This window comes from Mus caroli, unplaced genomic scaffold (assembly GCF_978045245.1).
Source record: "Mus caroli unplaced genomic scaffold, Mus_caroli_1 scaffold_11, whole genome shotgun sequence".
NCBI classification, from domain to species: Eukaryota; Metazoa; Chordata; class Mammalia; order Rodentia; family Muridae; genus Mus; species Mus caroli.
In genome coordinates this window covers 107,670,091-107,687,071 of record NW_028227266.1, presented here as the reverse complement: position 1 = coordinate 107,687,071, position 16,981 = coordinate 107,670,091, and the positions used below count along the sequence as shown (strand labels likewise).

At 51.7% G+C, this 16,981-nt stretch overlaps 2 protein-coding genes across 4 annotated transcripts; both read right to left on the bottom strand.

The window, feature by feature from the left end:
• Nucleotides 1-3,526: 3,526 nt before the first annotated feature.
• Nucleotides 3,527-4,710, bottom strand: Tmem89 (transmembrane protein 89). Its single transcript, XM_021173278.3, has 2 exons — nucleotides 4,117-4,710; nucleotides 3,527-3,712 (listed from the first exon to the last, which is right to left on the bottom strand). Exons 1-2 carry the CDS (start codon nucleotides 4,438-4,440, stop codon nucleotides 3,527-3,529), a joined length of 510 nt encoding a protein of 169 aa, XP_021028937.1. The 5' UTR covers nucleotides 4,441-4,710.
• A 1,331-nt stretch (nucleotides 4,711-6,041) lies between these two features.
• Nucleotides 6,042-16,923, bottom strand: Slc26a6 (solute carrier family 26 member 6). 3 transcript variants are annotated; one of them, XM_021171764.3, is made up of 21 exons: nucleotides 16,087-16,923; nucleotides 14,343-14,508; nucleotides 14,123-14,262; nucleotides 13,841-13,951; nucleotides 13,457-13,605; nucleotides 13,176-13,340; nucleotides 12,937-13,089; nucleotides 12,529-12,611; nucleotides 12,304-12,451; nucleotides 11,969-12,082; nucleotides 11,771-11,848; nucleotides 11,374-11,469; nucleotides 11,186-11,292; nucleotides 10,936-11,005; nucleotides 9,579-9,671; nucleotides 9,377-9,481; nucleotides 8,740-8,832; nucleotides 7,861-8,037; nucleotides 7,636-7,690; nucleotides 6,540-6,676; nucleotides 6,042-6,312 (listed from the first exon to the last, which is right to left on the bottom strand). In XM_021171764.3, the coding sequence occupies exons 1-21, from the start codon at nucleotides 16,106-16,108 to the stop codon at nucleotides 6,298-6,300; spliced, it is 2,277 nt and encodes a 758-aa protein (XP_021027423.1). In that variant the 5' UTR covers nucleotides 16,109-16,923; the 3' UTR covers nucleotides 6,042-6,297. The 3 variants fall into 3 exon arrangements, with proteins under 3 accessions (XP_021027423.1, XP_029337946.1, XP_085684163.1); XM_029482086.2 differs by having other exon boundaries at nucleotides 15,441-16,922; XM_085828037.1 differs by having other exon boundaries at nucleotides 15,459-16,922.
• Between the last annotated feature and the right edge of the window lie 58 nt (nucleotides 16,924-16,981).

The window sequence follows — 16,981 nt, the reverse complement described above, 5'->3', positions numbered from 1 at the left end:
CTGTCAAGTGACAGCCCCCTTTAAAGCCAGGTGTTGGGGCATGCGCTGTGATGCTCGCACCTGGAAAGAGGAAGCATGGGAAGACAGCAAGTTCAAGTCCAGTCAGGGCCACAGGGTTTAGACTGTCTCAAAAAAGCACACACATGACCTTTTTTTTTTTTTCTTTCCTGGTTTTTCAAGACAGGGTTTCTCTGTGCAGACCTGACTGTCCTGGAGCTCACTCTGTAGACCAGGCTGGCCTCGAACTCAGAAATCCGCCTGCCTCTGCCTCCCGAGTGCTGGGACTAAAGGCGTGTGCCACCACGCCCGGCCTCATGGCCTCTTTTAAACTTGTGGTTTTTCTCATTTTGTTTCTTGTCAGAGAAGTCAAAGACGAGGCCTCGTGCATGCTAAGCATGTGCTTTGCCGCTGAGCCCCAGTCCTAGCCCTTTTCTCATGACTTTGATAGAATTCTGCTTCTCTTTGAATTTGTAATTGCAATTTCCTTTTCTAAAACACAGTACTCTAAAAATGTCTACTCCCTGGGACCCAGTCAACCCGTTCACCCATGTTAGAGGAAGGAAGGAGAGGAGGGAGTGGTCCCTTTGAGGTAGCTCAGTTCTCACTTTTTTTTTTTTTTTGGCTTGTAGAGACAGGGCTTCTCTGTGTAGCCCTGGCTGTCCTGGAACTCACTCTGTAGACCAGGCTGACCTCAAACTCAGAAATCCACCTGCCTCTGCCTCTCAATTTAATCTGGGATTAAAGGCATGTGCCACCATGCCCAGTAGTTCTCACTCTTATTATAGGGACCTTGGAGCTGCTCAGACAAGAGTGTATCTGACATTGCCACATGGATAAAGGCAGATAGGGATGCCTGAGTGGCCTGAACTTAGGGCTCTAGGGGTCTGAGCTGGTAGTGTGACGATGGGGTTAGAATTGGGAGGATGGAAAGGAGTCAAGGATCTAAGGGCTGGGTACCCAGAGTGGTGATCCCTTGGGAAGAGGGGCATGCAAACACGGAGCAGGAAGCCAGCTGGTGGTTTCTGCCTTAAGTCCTGATTTTACCTGTCCTCCTCCCTGAGAAGAGGCAAGGACAGAGCTAGAAACAAAGGAGGGGGTACACCCCCACTGAGAGGGCAGTGATGCCCAGGACTACCTGACTACCTATCCTGTGCACTGTAGCTTCAACAAACCTCTAACAGTGGAAACAGGCCAGGGTTTAGACGGTCCCTCACACACACAGGCTGGCACCAGCTGACAATCTGTCAAGGGCCATGAAGGAGAAATAGCTCATGAAATAACAGACTCATGGAATGCAGCCCACTGGCTAGCACAACCACAAAGGCTCCTGTCTCCTTCTCCCTCATAGTCCCTACCTTCCACTCCCAGCCTGGTAACTCAGACTCCACGTTTTCCCTATTCTCCCTAGTAACTGGTTGTAGCCTTTTTTTTTTTTTTTATTTGCTTGCTTGCTTGCTTGCATGTCTGTGAGAGGGTGCCAGATTCTCCTGGAACTGGAGTTACAGTCATGAGCTGCTGGCCGGGTGCTGTGAATTGAACCAAGGTCCTCTGGAAAAGTAGCCAGTGCTCTTAATCATCTCTGAGCCATCTCCCCAGCCCCTAACCAATGGTTTTAAACGGGGAACTGGGGAGTAAGGTTTGCACAACAAAGGTTGGTGTGTGTGGGAATTTGCTTGTCTTTGGGGCAACCAGATCTTGGGGTATAAAATATAGCATAGGAATACAAGAAGCACCAGACCAAACCCCAACATTTCCCCCTTTTTGTCTGAATAAAAAAGACTTTTTCATAATAATAGACAACATACAGTAGGAACAAATATGAAACAATTATGAAAAGTGTCAGGTAGGAGTTACATCCACAATGTCTAGTCCATTTATATTTGGCAACTTTACAGGGAGTATTCTATCATCTCTCCTATACTGGTGAGTTCAGAGTATTGTATCTAAATCATTTTCTATCATAACTTGTATTCTAATTCAAAAACATCTTCTTAGGTCCTAAAACAACTTAAGCTTAATTGTGAGAGTATAACTATCTAGTCCTTAACTCTGTCAGAGACCTGAGAAAGGATAAATGTTACAATCCCCTGCTCCCTTCCCTGAAAACAGTTATGTCCTGAGGGCTTCATGCTGTTATGGAGTTCTTCTCTGCTTGCCGCCCTCATATCCCTCTTTGGTTTTTTTGGGTTGTTCGTTTGTTTGTTTGTTTGTTTGTTTGTTTGTTTGTTTGTTTTTCCGAGACAGGTTTTCTCTGTGTAGCCTTGTCTGTCCTGGAACTCACTCTGTAGACCACACTGGCCTCGAACTCAGAAATTTGCCTGCCTCTGCCTCCCAAGTGCTGGGATTAAAGGCGTGTGCCACCACTGTCTGGCCCTCACATCCCTCTTAATTTAAGAATTATATGAAAGTTCAAAGGGGCTTCCAGTCCTCACTGAGCAGTATCTCTGGCACTCACAGTGCTAATGCCTGATCTCTCTCTGGCATTGCTGCTGGAGCAGATTATGGTTCTATCACCCACTAGAGAAGGAAGAACTTAGAGATAGAGATTGTCAGCAATGACTGCCACCCTTAGCATTTGGAAAAACAAATTGCTAGTGAACTTAGCTTGAGATGTTTTTGCTACTGGCTCTGATGTAGAAAATCTTAGGGAATAATTTGAAGTTCAGAAAAACATACTCTTTTTGGGGGGGGGGTGAGACAGGGTTTCTCTGTGTAGCCCTAGCTGTCCTGGAACTCACTCTGTAGACCAGGTTGGCCTCGAACTCAGAAATCCGCCTGCCTCTGCCTCCCGAGTGCTGGGATTAAAGGTGTGCGCCACCACACCCGGCTTGAAAAACACACTCTTAATATTATTGAGCTGGGGACTTTTTGAGGTCAGAGAACAAGAACAATCTAGCTAGATTGGCGGCTGGACTGGTGATGATTAATTTCTTGTATCCATTTTTGCCCTCAGCTTCCTGATATGGTTTAATAAAAATTGCTGATGAGTAGATGTGCATCCTGAGGGTTTCAAGTAGGTTTTTATATAAAAGTTTAGATTTGTGAGTCTTTTAAATAGTTATAGGATTACTTAAGATAAATAATAAAATAGATTCTTTGTAATCACGAAATGCTGCCTGCCAGTAAGACAAACTGGTTGAGAAACTTACCTTGCTTGCTCATACCATGTTAATCTAACAAGTTGCTTAGTTACAGATGTATATGGGTTCTTGGGAATAATTTGTGTTTTTTTTTTTAACCTGTAATATGCAAAATGTTTTTTCATGTAAAGGTATTGGGGAACCTACTGTTTTGTTTTGTTTTATAATCATTCACTAAAAGAAAAATAGAATGTAATCATATTATTCCTATACTGCTTGAAAGATTTTGCTGGGGTATATAAGCTAGAGTAGAATTTTTTTTCACTGATCACTGATCTCTTTTGTGGGACCAAAAAAGAGGAGCATTCCTATGCCCTGTCTCCGTTTACCCTGAACATCAGAGCTGATCTTTGACAACAATCGGAGAAAGAGAAGCATATATTGGGTCACCCAGACTGAGGGGGAGACCCTTTTATTTGAATTTGTTGTTGGGAATCCAGCCCCTGCAGGTAGCCCTCAATGTGGAGCAGGATGGCGTCCAGCATGTGTAGGACCCTGAGGATCAGAGTGCGGTCTGAGACAGTGGGCTGTTCTTTCCAGTGTTTGCCGGAGCTTGAGGTTACTGCTGGGGGCTGAAATATAGGACCAGTTTGAGGGTGGAGGAGGGCCAGGGACCAGCGTGAGAGTGGAGCTAGAGAGAAGGGATGTGGGGAAGTGCCAAAGAGGATGGGGAGACAGGGGAATGGGTCACTGGGTTTCCAGAGGCTAGGTGGCCCTGGGGCCCATGGTGGCTGGATGAAGAATGGGAATGGGGACAGATGGACCAGAGGACTAGTCCTAAGGAATGATAGGGATGGATTGGTTGTAGACATAGGTTCTGTGGAGATGCAAGAACAGGTCAGAGGGATGAGGGCAGGATCAGGCAGGAAGCCCACAGGCCCTAAGCCAGGGTAATAAGAAGGTTGAGTGGGAGGCATGGCCCAGGGGGCATGAGCAGAAGCAGGAATTGCAGAGGACAGAGTGGAGCTGTGCTCACCTGACCCTTAGCAACCTTAGCTCGCCATCGGTGCAGTATCACACGGCTGACAACCAGCAACATGGTAGTGGTGATGGTGACCCCAGCCACAGGGTAGATGCGATTTCCTCCCAGGCCCAACCAGTAGCCAGGGCAACCCAGACTGTTCTTGCAGCTATCCAGGCTGTTTGGCTGGCAGCCCCAGATATCCGGACTGTTTGGCTGGCAGCCCCAGGGCTGTAAGTCCAGCCCTACTTGGTACCAGAGGGGCCTAGACCAGCCTTGGCAAGGGACAGGCATCACCAACAGGAACAGCGATGGCACTAAGAGCAATGTGTACAGCATGGCTGTTAACACTTCGAGGAGCCGGAACCCCGGTACCTTGGCAACGGGCAAACACCCCTCCCCCAAGAGCAGGCCCAGCTCTGAGGCAGCAGCAGGTTCCAGCTGGGCCCATGGCCTTTCAAAATACAGCTTGGCCAGATGATGGGGAGTTGGGGGATGGACTCCAACCCTCCTATCATCCCTACCTAATCTAAGCACCCTGCTGCCTTTAAGGTCCAATGTTCTAGCAACTGGTAAAACAGAGCGCAGGGGAGCTTCTGAAACCCAGCTCAGCTCCACTCCGCAAGCACTTCCAAGTGTGGCTTCCTTGAAGTTTTCTGCTGGCTGCTGTCCCTGCCTCACTCAGACCTCCCTCACCACCCTTCCTTGTGCTGAGAGAGCATGGCTTCCCTCCTAGAAAGTCACCTTTCCAAGGTTAGAGAGAGCCTCACATACTGCCGTCACCCCTCCATGACTACCTTGGTGGTAGAGTCCGTCCTCCTCTAGCATTGACCCCCCCCCCCCCCACACACACACACACACGCTATTTTCTTTAGAGCATTTCTGGCTACCTACATAATCATCTTTATTCTCAAACTATAAAAACATACCGGCTTCCTCCTAGAACCCATCCGAGGCCAGCCTGACAAGTTCTTGTTTGAGGTCTGCCTCTGGCTCCAGGTCTTCATTCAAACAATATTTACCGAGCACCCAGACCCAGTGCCAGAATGGAGCGTGACAGAACAGATGAACGAAAAACACTGCCTTCCTCCTCTGAGTTTTGACGGGAGCTCAAATGGCTTGTAAACACTCTGGTGCCAGGCACAGGCAAAAGCCATGATAAATAGGCCCAGGCAAGGGTGCCTGGGTAATTTGGAGGGCAGGAAGCCTCTGTCTACAGTTGGGAACTTGCCCGGTACCTAGCACCGTGCCTGGAGCGTACCTGATGAATAGTGAAGTTCATGAGTTCTGGGCAGGAGATGTGGGTATTGCATTCTCTGGGCATTCCCATGTGTAACCCACCAGGCAACCCATGAGGCTACCCTCCCTTTTACTGCTTAGGAGCCCACTGCCCAATCCCTCCCATCACGGGGTCAGTGGCCCAAGGGACCAACATATGTTGCTGTTTTATGCCTGAAGTCAGCCGCTTCTTGACTAACATGCTCTGCCGATCCCAGTGCTCTATGAGTAGGCAGTTCATAACACTGACTTTTTAAATCCAGCAGCAGACCATGTGAATGGCTCTGTTCTTTAGCTGGGAGCTCAGGGATTCACTCTACATCTCTCAGAAACACCAACTTCACCCTGCCTCTTAACTGGGTTTATCCCTGACAATGGCTCTGTCCTGATCTACAGTTTTGATTCCATTTATTTTTTCCAGCTAGAGCTAAAGGACTGTCTGTAAAGCTGACAAGAACCTTAAGCTTATAAAATACTTACCTAGCCTGGGTGCCACCGCTGCCCGACTCAGCATGCTCTCTGCCTGTCCCTGATCTCCCCGAATCTTACACCCCAGTTCTGTCTACCTTAGGGTTTATAAGAAGGATTGGGAGTCTGTGCTGAAGACCACTCGACACCCCAGCCACACCCTGACCATGCCACAGCAGAGCCTGAAGTTGGACAGACACATTTATTCCCAAAGCTGTATTCCCACATCAGCTCCTTTTCAGCACCCAGCCAAGGCCAGCCTGACTGCAATACCCTGCCCCAGGCCTGTAGCACTGAACTTGGGGAGTCCCAGGGCATCCATCCATGAATTGTATGTGCAGGTACATGGAACGGAGTCCCAGGTGGCACCTGGAGGTGGCCCAGAGGCAGGGGGTTTCATGAGGGTGACCTGTCACAACCTCCAGAGGTAGGCAGTCTCCTGCAGCAGAGTCAGAGTTTGGTGGCCTGCATGGGTAAGAGAGGAGGTTCCAGTCAGTTTCCGGAGGACATATCTGAACTCCCAAATAGCACATCTCCCCATTCAAACAAATTTTTCCAGGCAGGAGGGGAAGAGCGATGGGTTCAACGTGGCCAGAGCCCTGGGCACCGTCATCAACCTCCTGGAGTTGGGGTCAGGGTGGGGATAAGCAATAGATTAACAAAAACTACTCAATGCAGCAGAGGCAGCTTACCAAAACAGGGCTCTTAGGGACAGACTTCCGGTGGCTGAGGGCAAAGGTCACAGCGTCATGGACAGAGGCAAAGACATGCTGCTTAGTGATAGACTCATCAAAGAAGTTTCCAGCTTCAAGCTGGGTGACCACAGGACCTGTGGACAAGGAGCAGGTCCTGACGACATGCAGTACCACCAGGAGACTGGGTCCCCAGGTACCCTGAGAATTCGTTGCTACTTACTGAAACTCCTGTATGCCTCCTGTGTGTGCATGTGTCTGTGTGTGTGTGTGTGTTGTATATGGTGTAGATATGTGGTATATGTGTGATATATATGATATGTATGTGTGGTGTGTATGGTGTGTGTGTTGTATATGGTGTAGATATGTGGTATATGTGTGTTGTATATGGTGTGTATGTGTGGTGTGTGTATGTGTGTTGTATATGGTGTGTATGTGTGGTGTGTGTATGCGTGTGTGTGTTGTATATGGTGTGTATGTGTGGTGTGTGTATGTGTGTGTGTGTTGTATATGGTGTGTGTGTGTGTGTAGGTTACTTGCACCCTGAAGACACACCAGGATATCAGATGTTCTGTTCTTATCCCTCTAAACCTTATTCCCTTGAGACAAGTTTCTAACTAACCCTGAAGCTCTATTGGCTGACCAAGTAGCTCCTGGGAATCACGGCTCCACTCAACAAAGGCTAGCACAATAGGCATGCATAGACATGCCTGGCTTATTTTACATGGGTGCTGGGTATTTGAATTCAAGTCCTCACATGTAGACAGCAAACCTTCTTATCCACTGAGCCATCTCCCTAGCCCTATTTATGTTTGTTTGTTTGTTTTTGTTTTTTTTGTTTTTCATAATAGGGTTTCTGTGTAGCCCTGGCTGTCCTGGAACTCACTCTGTAGACCAGGCTGGCCTTGAACTCAGAAATCCACCTGCCTCTGCCTCCCAAGTGCGCCACCACTGCCCGGCCCTAGCCCTATTTCTTGATTCATCCCTGACCTCCTGTTTCAGAAAAAGAGTTTTTTCCTTATGCTGTTTGATAAACCCTTAAGCAGAAGAGCTCCACCCTCTGCCCGGATTGTTACCGCCGGCCCCATCAACGCACTGTAACAGGCTGCGATGTACACTTCCACTTCAATTTCCCGGAAGTCACGGAAAATCTGCAGCAACAAAGAGGGCTGGCCTTAGAGAGGTGGCAATTGGGCAAGGATTAGTGGGGGAGCTCAGAGGGCTTGGTTTGTTGGGGGGGTGGGGTGGCCAGAAGGTGAGAGGCAAGTGGTAAGATCAGCATGAAGGCTTGAGGGGCCGGAGCCTGTCCGCAGTTCCTTACATTCTTCAGGCTCTTAATGCACACGGTGTCCACAAAGGAGAGGGCGCTCAGGTCCAGGATGAGGCTATGGAAGCCTGGCTGAGGCAGGCCCAGGGACTTCAGTGAGGTCATGGTTGGGGCCTTGGCATCTTCTTGATTGCTGGCGACTACATCCTGCAGCTCCTCCCCTTGGTGCACCTGCAGGGGATCCAGATGTGTTAAAGGGCCATCGATGTTAGAGCAAAGGCACGTACATAGTATACAGTGACACACAGAGCCAGACAGAAACGTGCATATTGATATGCAGATAGATATATTGAGGCATGTATGGGACACATAAGGACACAGACATGGGGTGATAGGAGAGACATGTGGATCTATAAATACAGGAGGGACGTGTAGGGACACAAGAAAACATACCCCCAACATGCATAAAGTGTTGTTACTTCCTGGGCCAAAGCTTAATAAAGGTGCATGAAAGGAGGGTGCTGGGAGATCGCATCCCATCCTTAGCCAAACAGGGTAGAGTGGCTAGGGGCCAGAGGTTGGCCACAGGCACCCATGTGCCTTACACCCTGACCTCTCTGAGTCTTTGGTTAAACTTGCCATCACTCTTGACCCCTAGACTTGCCCAATGTTACTAAGCTCTTTCTTCTACCCATGAGCATAGACTGTGGGGTCTTGTTACATCTAGGTCAGTCTGAGACTGCAGACAAGGGCCAGAGGAGAATTCACTATCACAAAGGTCTCCCTGCAGCATCCGCGCTCTCCCCATTCCTCCCATCCACCATTAGCCCAACACCGTCAAATCCACACTTAGCAGGTCTTGGCTTTCCTCGTGCAACAAATGTGGGCACCCCCATCTCTGTGGTTCTTGGATGGTCCCCACTCTAGCCTCACCTTGGCTTCAGAGCCTTCGACGTCATTGTTTTTGACGTCTTCCAAGTTGGTGTTGACGTTGACGGAAACTGAGGAGATCTTGGAAGAAGCATCCTAAGAGGGACGAGAGGTGGAGAGAAAGGTTGCCATGTGACAACCAGGCCAGGCAGGCCTGGTATTGCCCTTGGCTTTAGGCAAAGAGACACATGAGGACCTAGGCTGCAGGCCTGAGAGGAAGTTCTAACAGTGAATGGGACATGCCGTGCTTCATGCTGGGACTACTACAGGAGAGGAAGGTGGACTCTCGAGAGCTTTCTGTCCTCCTAGGGGCTGAAACAGCGTCCCTGGGGTGCTGAAGGACAGAGTGGTGATGACAAATGACAGGAGTCAGAAAATGGGACAAGGACAAAAGATGAGGGGACAGCTGGGGCCAGGTCTGGGAGCACAGCAGGGCTGGGGGCCAGGGCTGGAAGCACAGCAGGGCTGGGAGCACAACAGGACTAGGGGCCAGGTCTGGGAGCACAGCAGGACTGAAGACCAGGGCTGGGAGCACAGCAGGACTGAAGACCAGGGCTGGGAGCACAGCAGGGCTGGGAACACAGCAGGGATGGGATCACAGCAGGGCTAGGCCAGGAGGGAGTTGCTGAGGGGACCCCACCTGTTTCTGGGACTTCTTGGCTTTCTTCATTCGCTTTAACTTCATCTCCTGCTTTTTGATTCGTTTCTTCTTCTGGGTGATGAGGCGGTCAACATCCACACCGCACTAGAGACGCAAGTCAGAGGCAGAGGCTGGTACTCTGGGCAGATAAGGAGATTCAGACCCTCCCGCACACGCTCCAAGCCGAGGACCCCGGCCTCACCTTCTCTTTCAGAGAGTCGCTGTAGAGCTCAGCGTTGGCAAAGTACATCGTGGCCGAGGAACGGAAGACTTTCACACCCGGGACCTCCTTGGCCTGGAGATGAGGTGGGATTAGGGTGGCTGAGCTTTCCCCACTGTATCCTCTTTACTCGGCTTTCCTCTCTCAGAGAGCCTGATACCCAGCCTCTGCCCCAGCCTGTAGCTGATGCCCTCCTGGGAGCCTGGGCCGTAAGCCTGGCTGCAATTTTCCTGCTCCCCGTGTTACGAAAGTCCTGTCTTTCCCGACTTCCTTTCACCAAGTTTTGGGGTTTGGCTCAGACCCATCCATGGTTATGTTCCCACCCCTGGGTCTTCTATCCCTGCCCTACGCTGCTGTCTGCAGGCAGACAGGGGAACCTGTCTACGTTCACTCACACCTTCCCCAGCTCTTTTCCATTCCCAGCCTCAGCCCAGAGCTTTCCTGGACATTTGGACCTATAGCACACAGGCCACCTCCCAGCCACACGCAGCTGGGCTGCTCCCTCATGTCTTCTCCCACACCTGATCCCGCTACTCTTTACTCTGTTCATTGTCCTGCAGCTGACCTTCAAGGCTCTGGGCCCTAGTGAAAGCTTATTTTATTCTAGAGCCTCACACAACTGTTGTTCCCACAACACGGCACGAGGCTTTTTAAGAATATAAACTGGCAACTGGGAACCTGGCATTCCCACTGAGCAGACCAAGAAAGCTCCCCTACACCCTGTGCCCCCTCCCTGCTCCTCCAGTCTCTTGACCCAGGTTAGGGTTTGTGCTTCTGGCTCTAAGACGGATCCTATTCACTTAGGGCCTGAGTGGGGTCACAGACTCAGACTCTTCACTTCAAATTCCAAGATCCAAAGACAAAGTACTTCTAGTCTCATGTATTCTCTCTCCACTCTTGGAGAAGACAGACAGAGAGAGAGAGAGAGAGAGTGTGTGTGTACACGCGTCTGTGTGTGTGGGTGTGGACCTTGCATATGGAGGTCAGTAGGTGACACCGGGTGTCGTCCTCCATGGCTCCTCCTGCTTTTGAGACAGGGTCTCTTACTGAACCTAGAGCTAACCAATGGGCTACACTAGCTGCCCAGAGGCCCCCAGGGACCTTCTTGCCACTACCACTGAGCACCAGGGTTACAGACATGTGTGCTGCCATGCCTGACGTTTTATTTAGGTGCTGAGGATCCAAACTCAGGTCTTCATGTTTGTTCAGCAAACAGTTGATCCACTGAGCCATTTTCCCTGCCCCACTCCCAGTGTTCCTGTCCATGTGGAAGGGAACTAAAAAGGACCCATTTGTCTTGTCTGCCCCACTCCACCCCCATTTAGCCCCTGCCACTCACCCCCGAGTATTCTGCCACGTCTCTATAAATATCCGTATCTGGCACCTGCCCCAGGACGGAGTAATGGGGCCTGAGGAGAGAGGAAGGGGAAAAAAAAAAGGCAAAGACAAAGAAAAGACCATGAGAGGACAATGAGGGCTCCTGGGATGTCCCCCAGAGAGGCAAGGAAAGCTGTGCGTGTGAAGAGCTGGTGTGACACTTACTCCCACACCAGGCTGGAATTAGGGGGTACCAAAAATGGTTGACTCACAGCTGCATTCGGACCACCACGAGCAGCAAGGAGAAGACTATGGAAACTGCCAGGCCAATGTCCAGGTTCAGCAGGATTGTGGCCACAAAGGTCACCAGCCAGATTAGCTGATAAGAAAAGGGCAGGGGTCAAAGGGCCCACTGGTACTAAAGGACCCAAGCCCAGTCCTGGGCTCCCAAGCTTCTCACCAGGTCCACTCGGTTTGCCTTCCAAAGAGAGCAGATGTCAGAGAACTGCTTCATCATGCCCTTTAGGTTCACAATAATGACAGCAGCCAGGACGGCCTGGGGCAGAAGGAGGAATGTCATCAGGGTTGCTGAGAGGTTCCTAGAGACTGACAGCCTCCACCATCCAGACATGACCCACCCAGACTGGCCAAGCACTTGGGCAGAGCCCAGCCTCCAACCAACTACCACCACACCAACCTTATCCCCTTGGAGCTGATTAGAAAGTTCTAACCTTTGACCTCTAGTTCCCGATTTTCCTCCCCCAAGAGCTTAACCTTGTATCTCCGAGCCCCTTACAACGGGACTAAACTGACTAATGTGGGGCCATGAAGCCTGGCGGGGAGGGGTAGAGGCTCACCTTGGGCAGGTCTCGGAAGAGTTCCCCAAGTTTGACGATAATAAGAAGGATAAAAAGGGAAGATACGGCTCCAGCAACCTGCAGGGTAGGCATAAGCAGAGGGTGAAGGCACGCCCGGGGTGGGAGCACCCTGGCAGAACAGCTTGCATGTCTAGATGGATATATACCCACACACGCATGCTCATACCCGGGGCCTACCTGTGTGTTGCCTCCCGTGCTCTCCTGTACCAAGCTTCGAGACATGGAGCAGCTCACGGGGAAACACTGGAAGAAGCCTCCAATGAGGTTACTGAGGCCAAGGGCTACCAGCTCCTGTGGGGCGAGTTGTGTAAGAAGACTTGCTAGGGATGCTTAGGCTGACACACCCCCAAACCCCATTCTCAGTCAGCGGCCTCCAATACTTGGCCCAGCATCCCGTTCTACGCCGAGTCACTTACAAGTCCAGCCTTACCCTTAGTCTACCCCACTCCTATCATCTGGGCCCACATATCTGTGGCATGTACAAGACCCCGACAAAGACCTGCAGCACAGACCTGGTTACTGTCCACACGGTAGCCATGCCTCAGGGCAAAGATCTTCCCCAGTGAGATGGCAATGGCGAAGCCCACCACAGCAATGGCAAAGGCATTTCCCACAAGCGTTGCAAACAGCTCTGTCTTGGGTGCCACCGGGGGTATCAGCCTGGGAGGAACACCTGGGAGGTCAGAGGATGGCCCAACTCTAGCTACCCCACCCTCCCTGACAGAACCAGAGCTTACCCTGTGGTGATGTTGCCCACCACATCGACCTTGAATCTGTCATTCAGCTTTACACCATAGGAAATACCAGTGGCCCCAATGAGCTGTGGGGATGGGGCAGAGTTAGGGGAGGAAGGTACTGGTCGTATAATGGAAGAGGGTGAACCATCTGGGGATCCACAGGGGTGGGGTGGGGTGGACACAGAATCTTTTTCTGAGGAATGGGAAGGTGTAAATAGGGTGAGAGAGAAACATTGCCACTTAAGGAAGGGGATATATGGTCAAGCGTGGTAAAAAGCCAAGAGAGATCTTTCTCCTGCAAGCTCCTCCACACCCTTGCAGTGGCCCTCAAGTATCTTGAGGTGGTATACTGGCCAGGTCTACCCTCACTCGCCCTCTCCCCTGTCCACCATCCCCTGGCATCCGAACCGTGAGTAGTTCCCCAGGGATGGGCAGGGGCAGACGCCGATGCAGCTTCTCATTAAGTAGCTTCACCAGCACCAAGGCCACTCCTGCCACAATCGCCGTGACCACGGTGCCGGGTACAGTCTCAGGGAGCTTGGCACAGACCTCCAGCACTGTCTAAGGAGAAGTGGTACTGTTAAAGCCAGAGTTCAAGGTCACAGGGCACAGCCTGCCTACCCACCCTTGCCCCCACCCTCACTCACATAGATAACGGACAGTGGCCCAGAGTGACTGTTGAGTGAGATGCCAAACACATACTTGAGCTGAGAGACGAGGACTTGCACAGACGCAGCCGTGGTATAGCTGCGGACCAGAGGCTCTGACAGGTAGGTGACAACAAAGCCGAAGTGTACCAGGCCCAGCCCCACCTGTTGGGTGGCCGGGGAAAGTCAGGGGAGGTGGAAGTCACTGGCACAGCCAAGGGCAGGTGGGGGATCAGAGAGGGTGACAGTGTAAGTCAGACGCTAGGATGGCTGTTTCGTACCTGGAAGAGGCCGACCAGGAAGCTGAGTGTGTAGGCCACCTGCACGCGGGCATCATCCTCTGTGGCATTCAAGCCTTGCACGAAGGCCTTATCTGCTGTCAGAGATTCTGTCACACCGCCCACCATCACAGACATTACAGCAAAGGTCCCTTCAGGGGGAGGGGACAGGGGAAGTCTGGATCATGGGCAGGTTGGGCAGGTCTTTAAGAACTTCCCAGCCCCAAGGACTAGATCTTTCACCCTGAAGCCAGGGCTTTGAGATATTCAGAACCTAAGAATCCCTATAGTTTCCTAGTACAGCTTGTGGTGATTCATAGGCTACTTCCTTCCTCTCTAACCTGTCCTGCCCTGCCCTCTATGAAAGGGTTGCCTGACTCCACTTACCCACAGAGATGTGTCTAGAGGTACCAAACAGGAAGTAGATGAAGACGGGGTAGAAAGAACTGTACAGACCAAACATAGGAGGCAATCCTGCCAGGAGGGCATAGGCCAAACCTGGAGATAAAACAGTAACAATGCAGACTTGAAGAACAGGGTATCAAAAAGGTAGAGAGAATCCAAGCCCTAGGCTCAGGGGGTCATAGCTCCAAGAGCAGAGGTCTTGGCTTCTGGTTTGGCACTTCACAGACCACAGAACTTGCAACCCTGAGGTTGGAGGTAGCTCACCCTGAGGAAGCTGCATGATGGCCACACTCAGGCCAGATAACAGATCACCCAGGAGCCATTCACGCACAGGATACCGGGGTAACCAGCCCAGGACTGGAACATGCTGGAGCAGAAGAGAATGGGCCCGAGCACGGGAACATCTAGAACCGAGAAAAGTCTGTTACAGGGTGGACTGTCTGGGCCTTGAAAGAACCCCCAGAACCTCTTCCCTCATCATTACCGGAACCAAGTTCGCCACTGGTGGGTCTTCGCCACTGGGCCCCAATGCCCCAGATCTTCTAGCTGCTCCTGGTTCAGCAATGGCCTTTCCACATGGTAGTCTCTCCTCTGCAGCTCCATTTCTTGGGCTGCAGACAGGAGTGCCTGCGTCTGATGTGTCCCTTGGTCTAGAGAGGTGAGACCACAGACATACAATAGAACTTCTACCTGGGACCACAGAGCCACATACCTGAGTTTTCTGGGCTCAAAGATCAAGGGTAGAGCTAACCCTGCTGGTCTCTGAGGGCCCCGTGCTCACACCCTGACAGAGGCAGTATCTGAACTTTGGCTGCTGGAAGACTCTTTCTGGGCCAAAGTCTCTCCGGAAGGGAGAGATGGATGAGCATGCCCACACATCCAGCTCAGGTGTGGCTGCCCAGCCCCGAGTACCACTTCAAGTCCAAGTCCAGGTCTGGGTCCAGGTCCAAACTGACTGCGCTTCCTAGCCCCTACCTCTCAGGCCCTTGGCTTCCTTCCCTGAATCAATTCCTGTCCAGTCCCCTTTCCAGCTTTTCCACCAGGAGCCCAACCTTGTTGGCTGAGAGCAAGTTGACAGATAAGACCTAGCAAACCAGAGGTCTGTAAGCAATACTGCCCTCCAGTTTCAGGACAGGATCCAGCAAGACTCCAGGGTCGAAACTCTCACCTCCAGGGAGTTGAGACAGGCTCCCACTCGAAGTAGAGAGACTTCACCTGGGAACAGGAGCTTTTGGAAGCCAATCCAACCTGGAGGGAACTCTGCCCTGAAAGTTTTCACCAGCCAGGCAAGTTCTGACCTGGGGTGTGGGAATCTCTCATCGGGAGGCACTTCTCTCGGAAGTGGGAGACTTTACCAGAGAATAGGATCTGAGGGGGTCTCTCAGATGAAACTCTGATCTGGGCGGGGGGGGGGGGTGCCTCCATATGTAATGCAGCTCTCTATAAATATATTTCAGGGGAAACAAATTTGGAGTGGGCAGAGGGGAGGGGCTAGCCTGTGGGAAAGATTTCACCTGTGAGTTCTGATCTAGGAGAGGCTATAACCAGGGGAAAGAATTCCACCAGAGGGGTAGGAACTCACCTGGGAAGACTCTCTAACCTGGGTATCCAATTGGAGGAGGGAGCAGTGCAGACGCAAGGAAGATCTTCAGAGATTCTCTGCACCGCAGGCTCCAGGAGATCTCAGCGGCCCCTCTCCCCTCCTTCAAGATCTCTCAAGTCTTCTTAAAGGGCTCCCTCCCCTTACCAGGCGGCACGCGCCTTGGAGGGCGGAGCCTAGATGCTTGGCACCTCCCTTTGGGAGGGCACAAGGGCCGGCAGCGACAAAATTGCACATTACCCCGCCGACTCAGGCCGCGGCTGGTCCACCGCCTGTTTAGGGCCTGTCTTGCAGCGGTTTCTCTCCCAGTCCCAATGCGCCCAGCTGGCACACCTCCCGTGCCAGGACTCCTCGGCAGGCAGCAACTTCCCTGCAGCGCCCTTATTAGCACTCCAGAGACGTTCAGTACAACCCTCAAGAGCTGGGGTCGCGCCAGATCCCACCCCCATCCCTAGCTATTGATGGATAACCTCCTTCGGAAAATCGGCAAGGCGGTAAACTAAGGCTCCGCAGACGGGAAATGCCTGTCGGGGATTTGGCGGTTCCCTTCCTGAATTGACCCAGGCCGGGAGTCACAATACTAGCGCTTCGCGGGCACGCAGAATTTGGGCAGCGCCCTGCAACTCACCGGACCCATCGGGAAGTCCCATGGCCCTCACTCAGAGGGTAACTCGTGTACCGCTTTTCAGAAAGCTCCCCCAAGAGGCCACTACCGGCTAGAAGGTGGCTCCAGGCCCAGAACTTGGCCGGCCGCAAGCTCCACCGCTAGGATGTGCATGATCAGACCAATCAGAATTCTGGGGGTAGAATCCAAGTCATACTCTCTGGGCGGGGCGAGCCCGGAGAATAAAATTTTAACCCTTTCCTTCCCGTCGGCCTAGCTTCTGTCCCTGCCTGCAATTCTTGTTAACCTGCTGGGAGCTGGAGCATTCTGCTGAGACTGGAGGACTGGAACAAAGGACCAGCGCTACGCTTTAGCCAGTGTTATGCCTGTGTCCTTAAGTGGCTGGACCTAATTGTATGCTTTGTAGAAGGTTCCCACTTTATGCAGAGGAGACATTCTTGACCGATCTGGATGCCTAGGTGTGCAACCAGGGGCCCCAGCCTCAACTGTGGGAGATCTAGGTCTGTAGGGTCTCTCAGGGACTACCAAACTGTGAGTATCACCCTCAGATTTTTCCTTCTGAGACCTGGCACAGAAGACCAAGACCAGCCCCACTCCACCTCCATTTCTTTTTTTCCAGACAAGTTTTCTCTGTTTAGCCTTGGCTGTCCTGGAACTCTCTGTAGACCAGACTAGTCTACAGAGATCCACCTGCCTCTGCCAAGTGAGTGCTGGGTAAAAGAAGAGATCAAAGGTATTTGTCGGGCTGGCGAGAAGGCTCAGTGGGTAAGGGCACCGACTGCTCTTCCAAAGGTCCTGAGTTCAAATCCCAGTAGCCACATGGTGGCTCACAACCATCCGTAATGAGATCTGACACCCTCTTCTGGAACATCTGATGATAGCTACAGTGCACTTACAT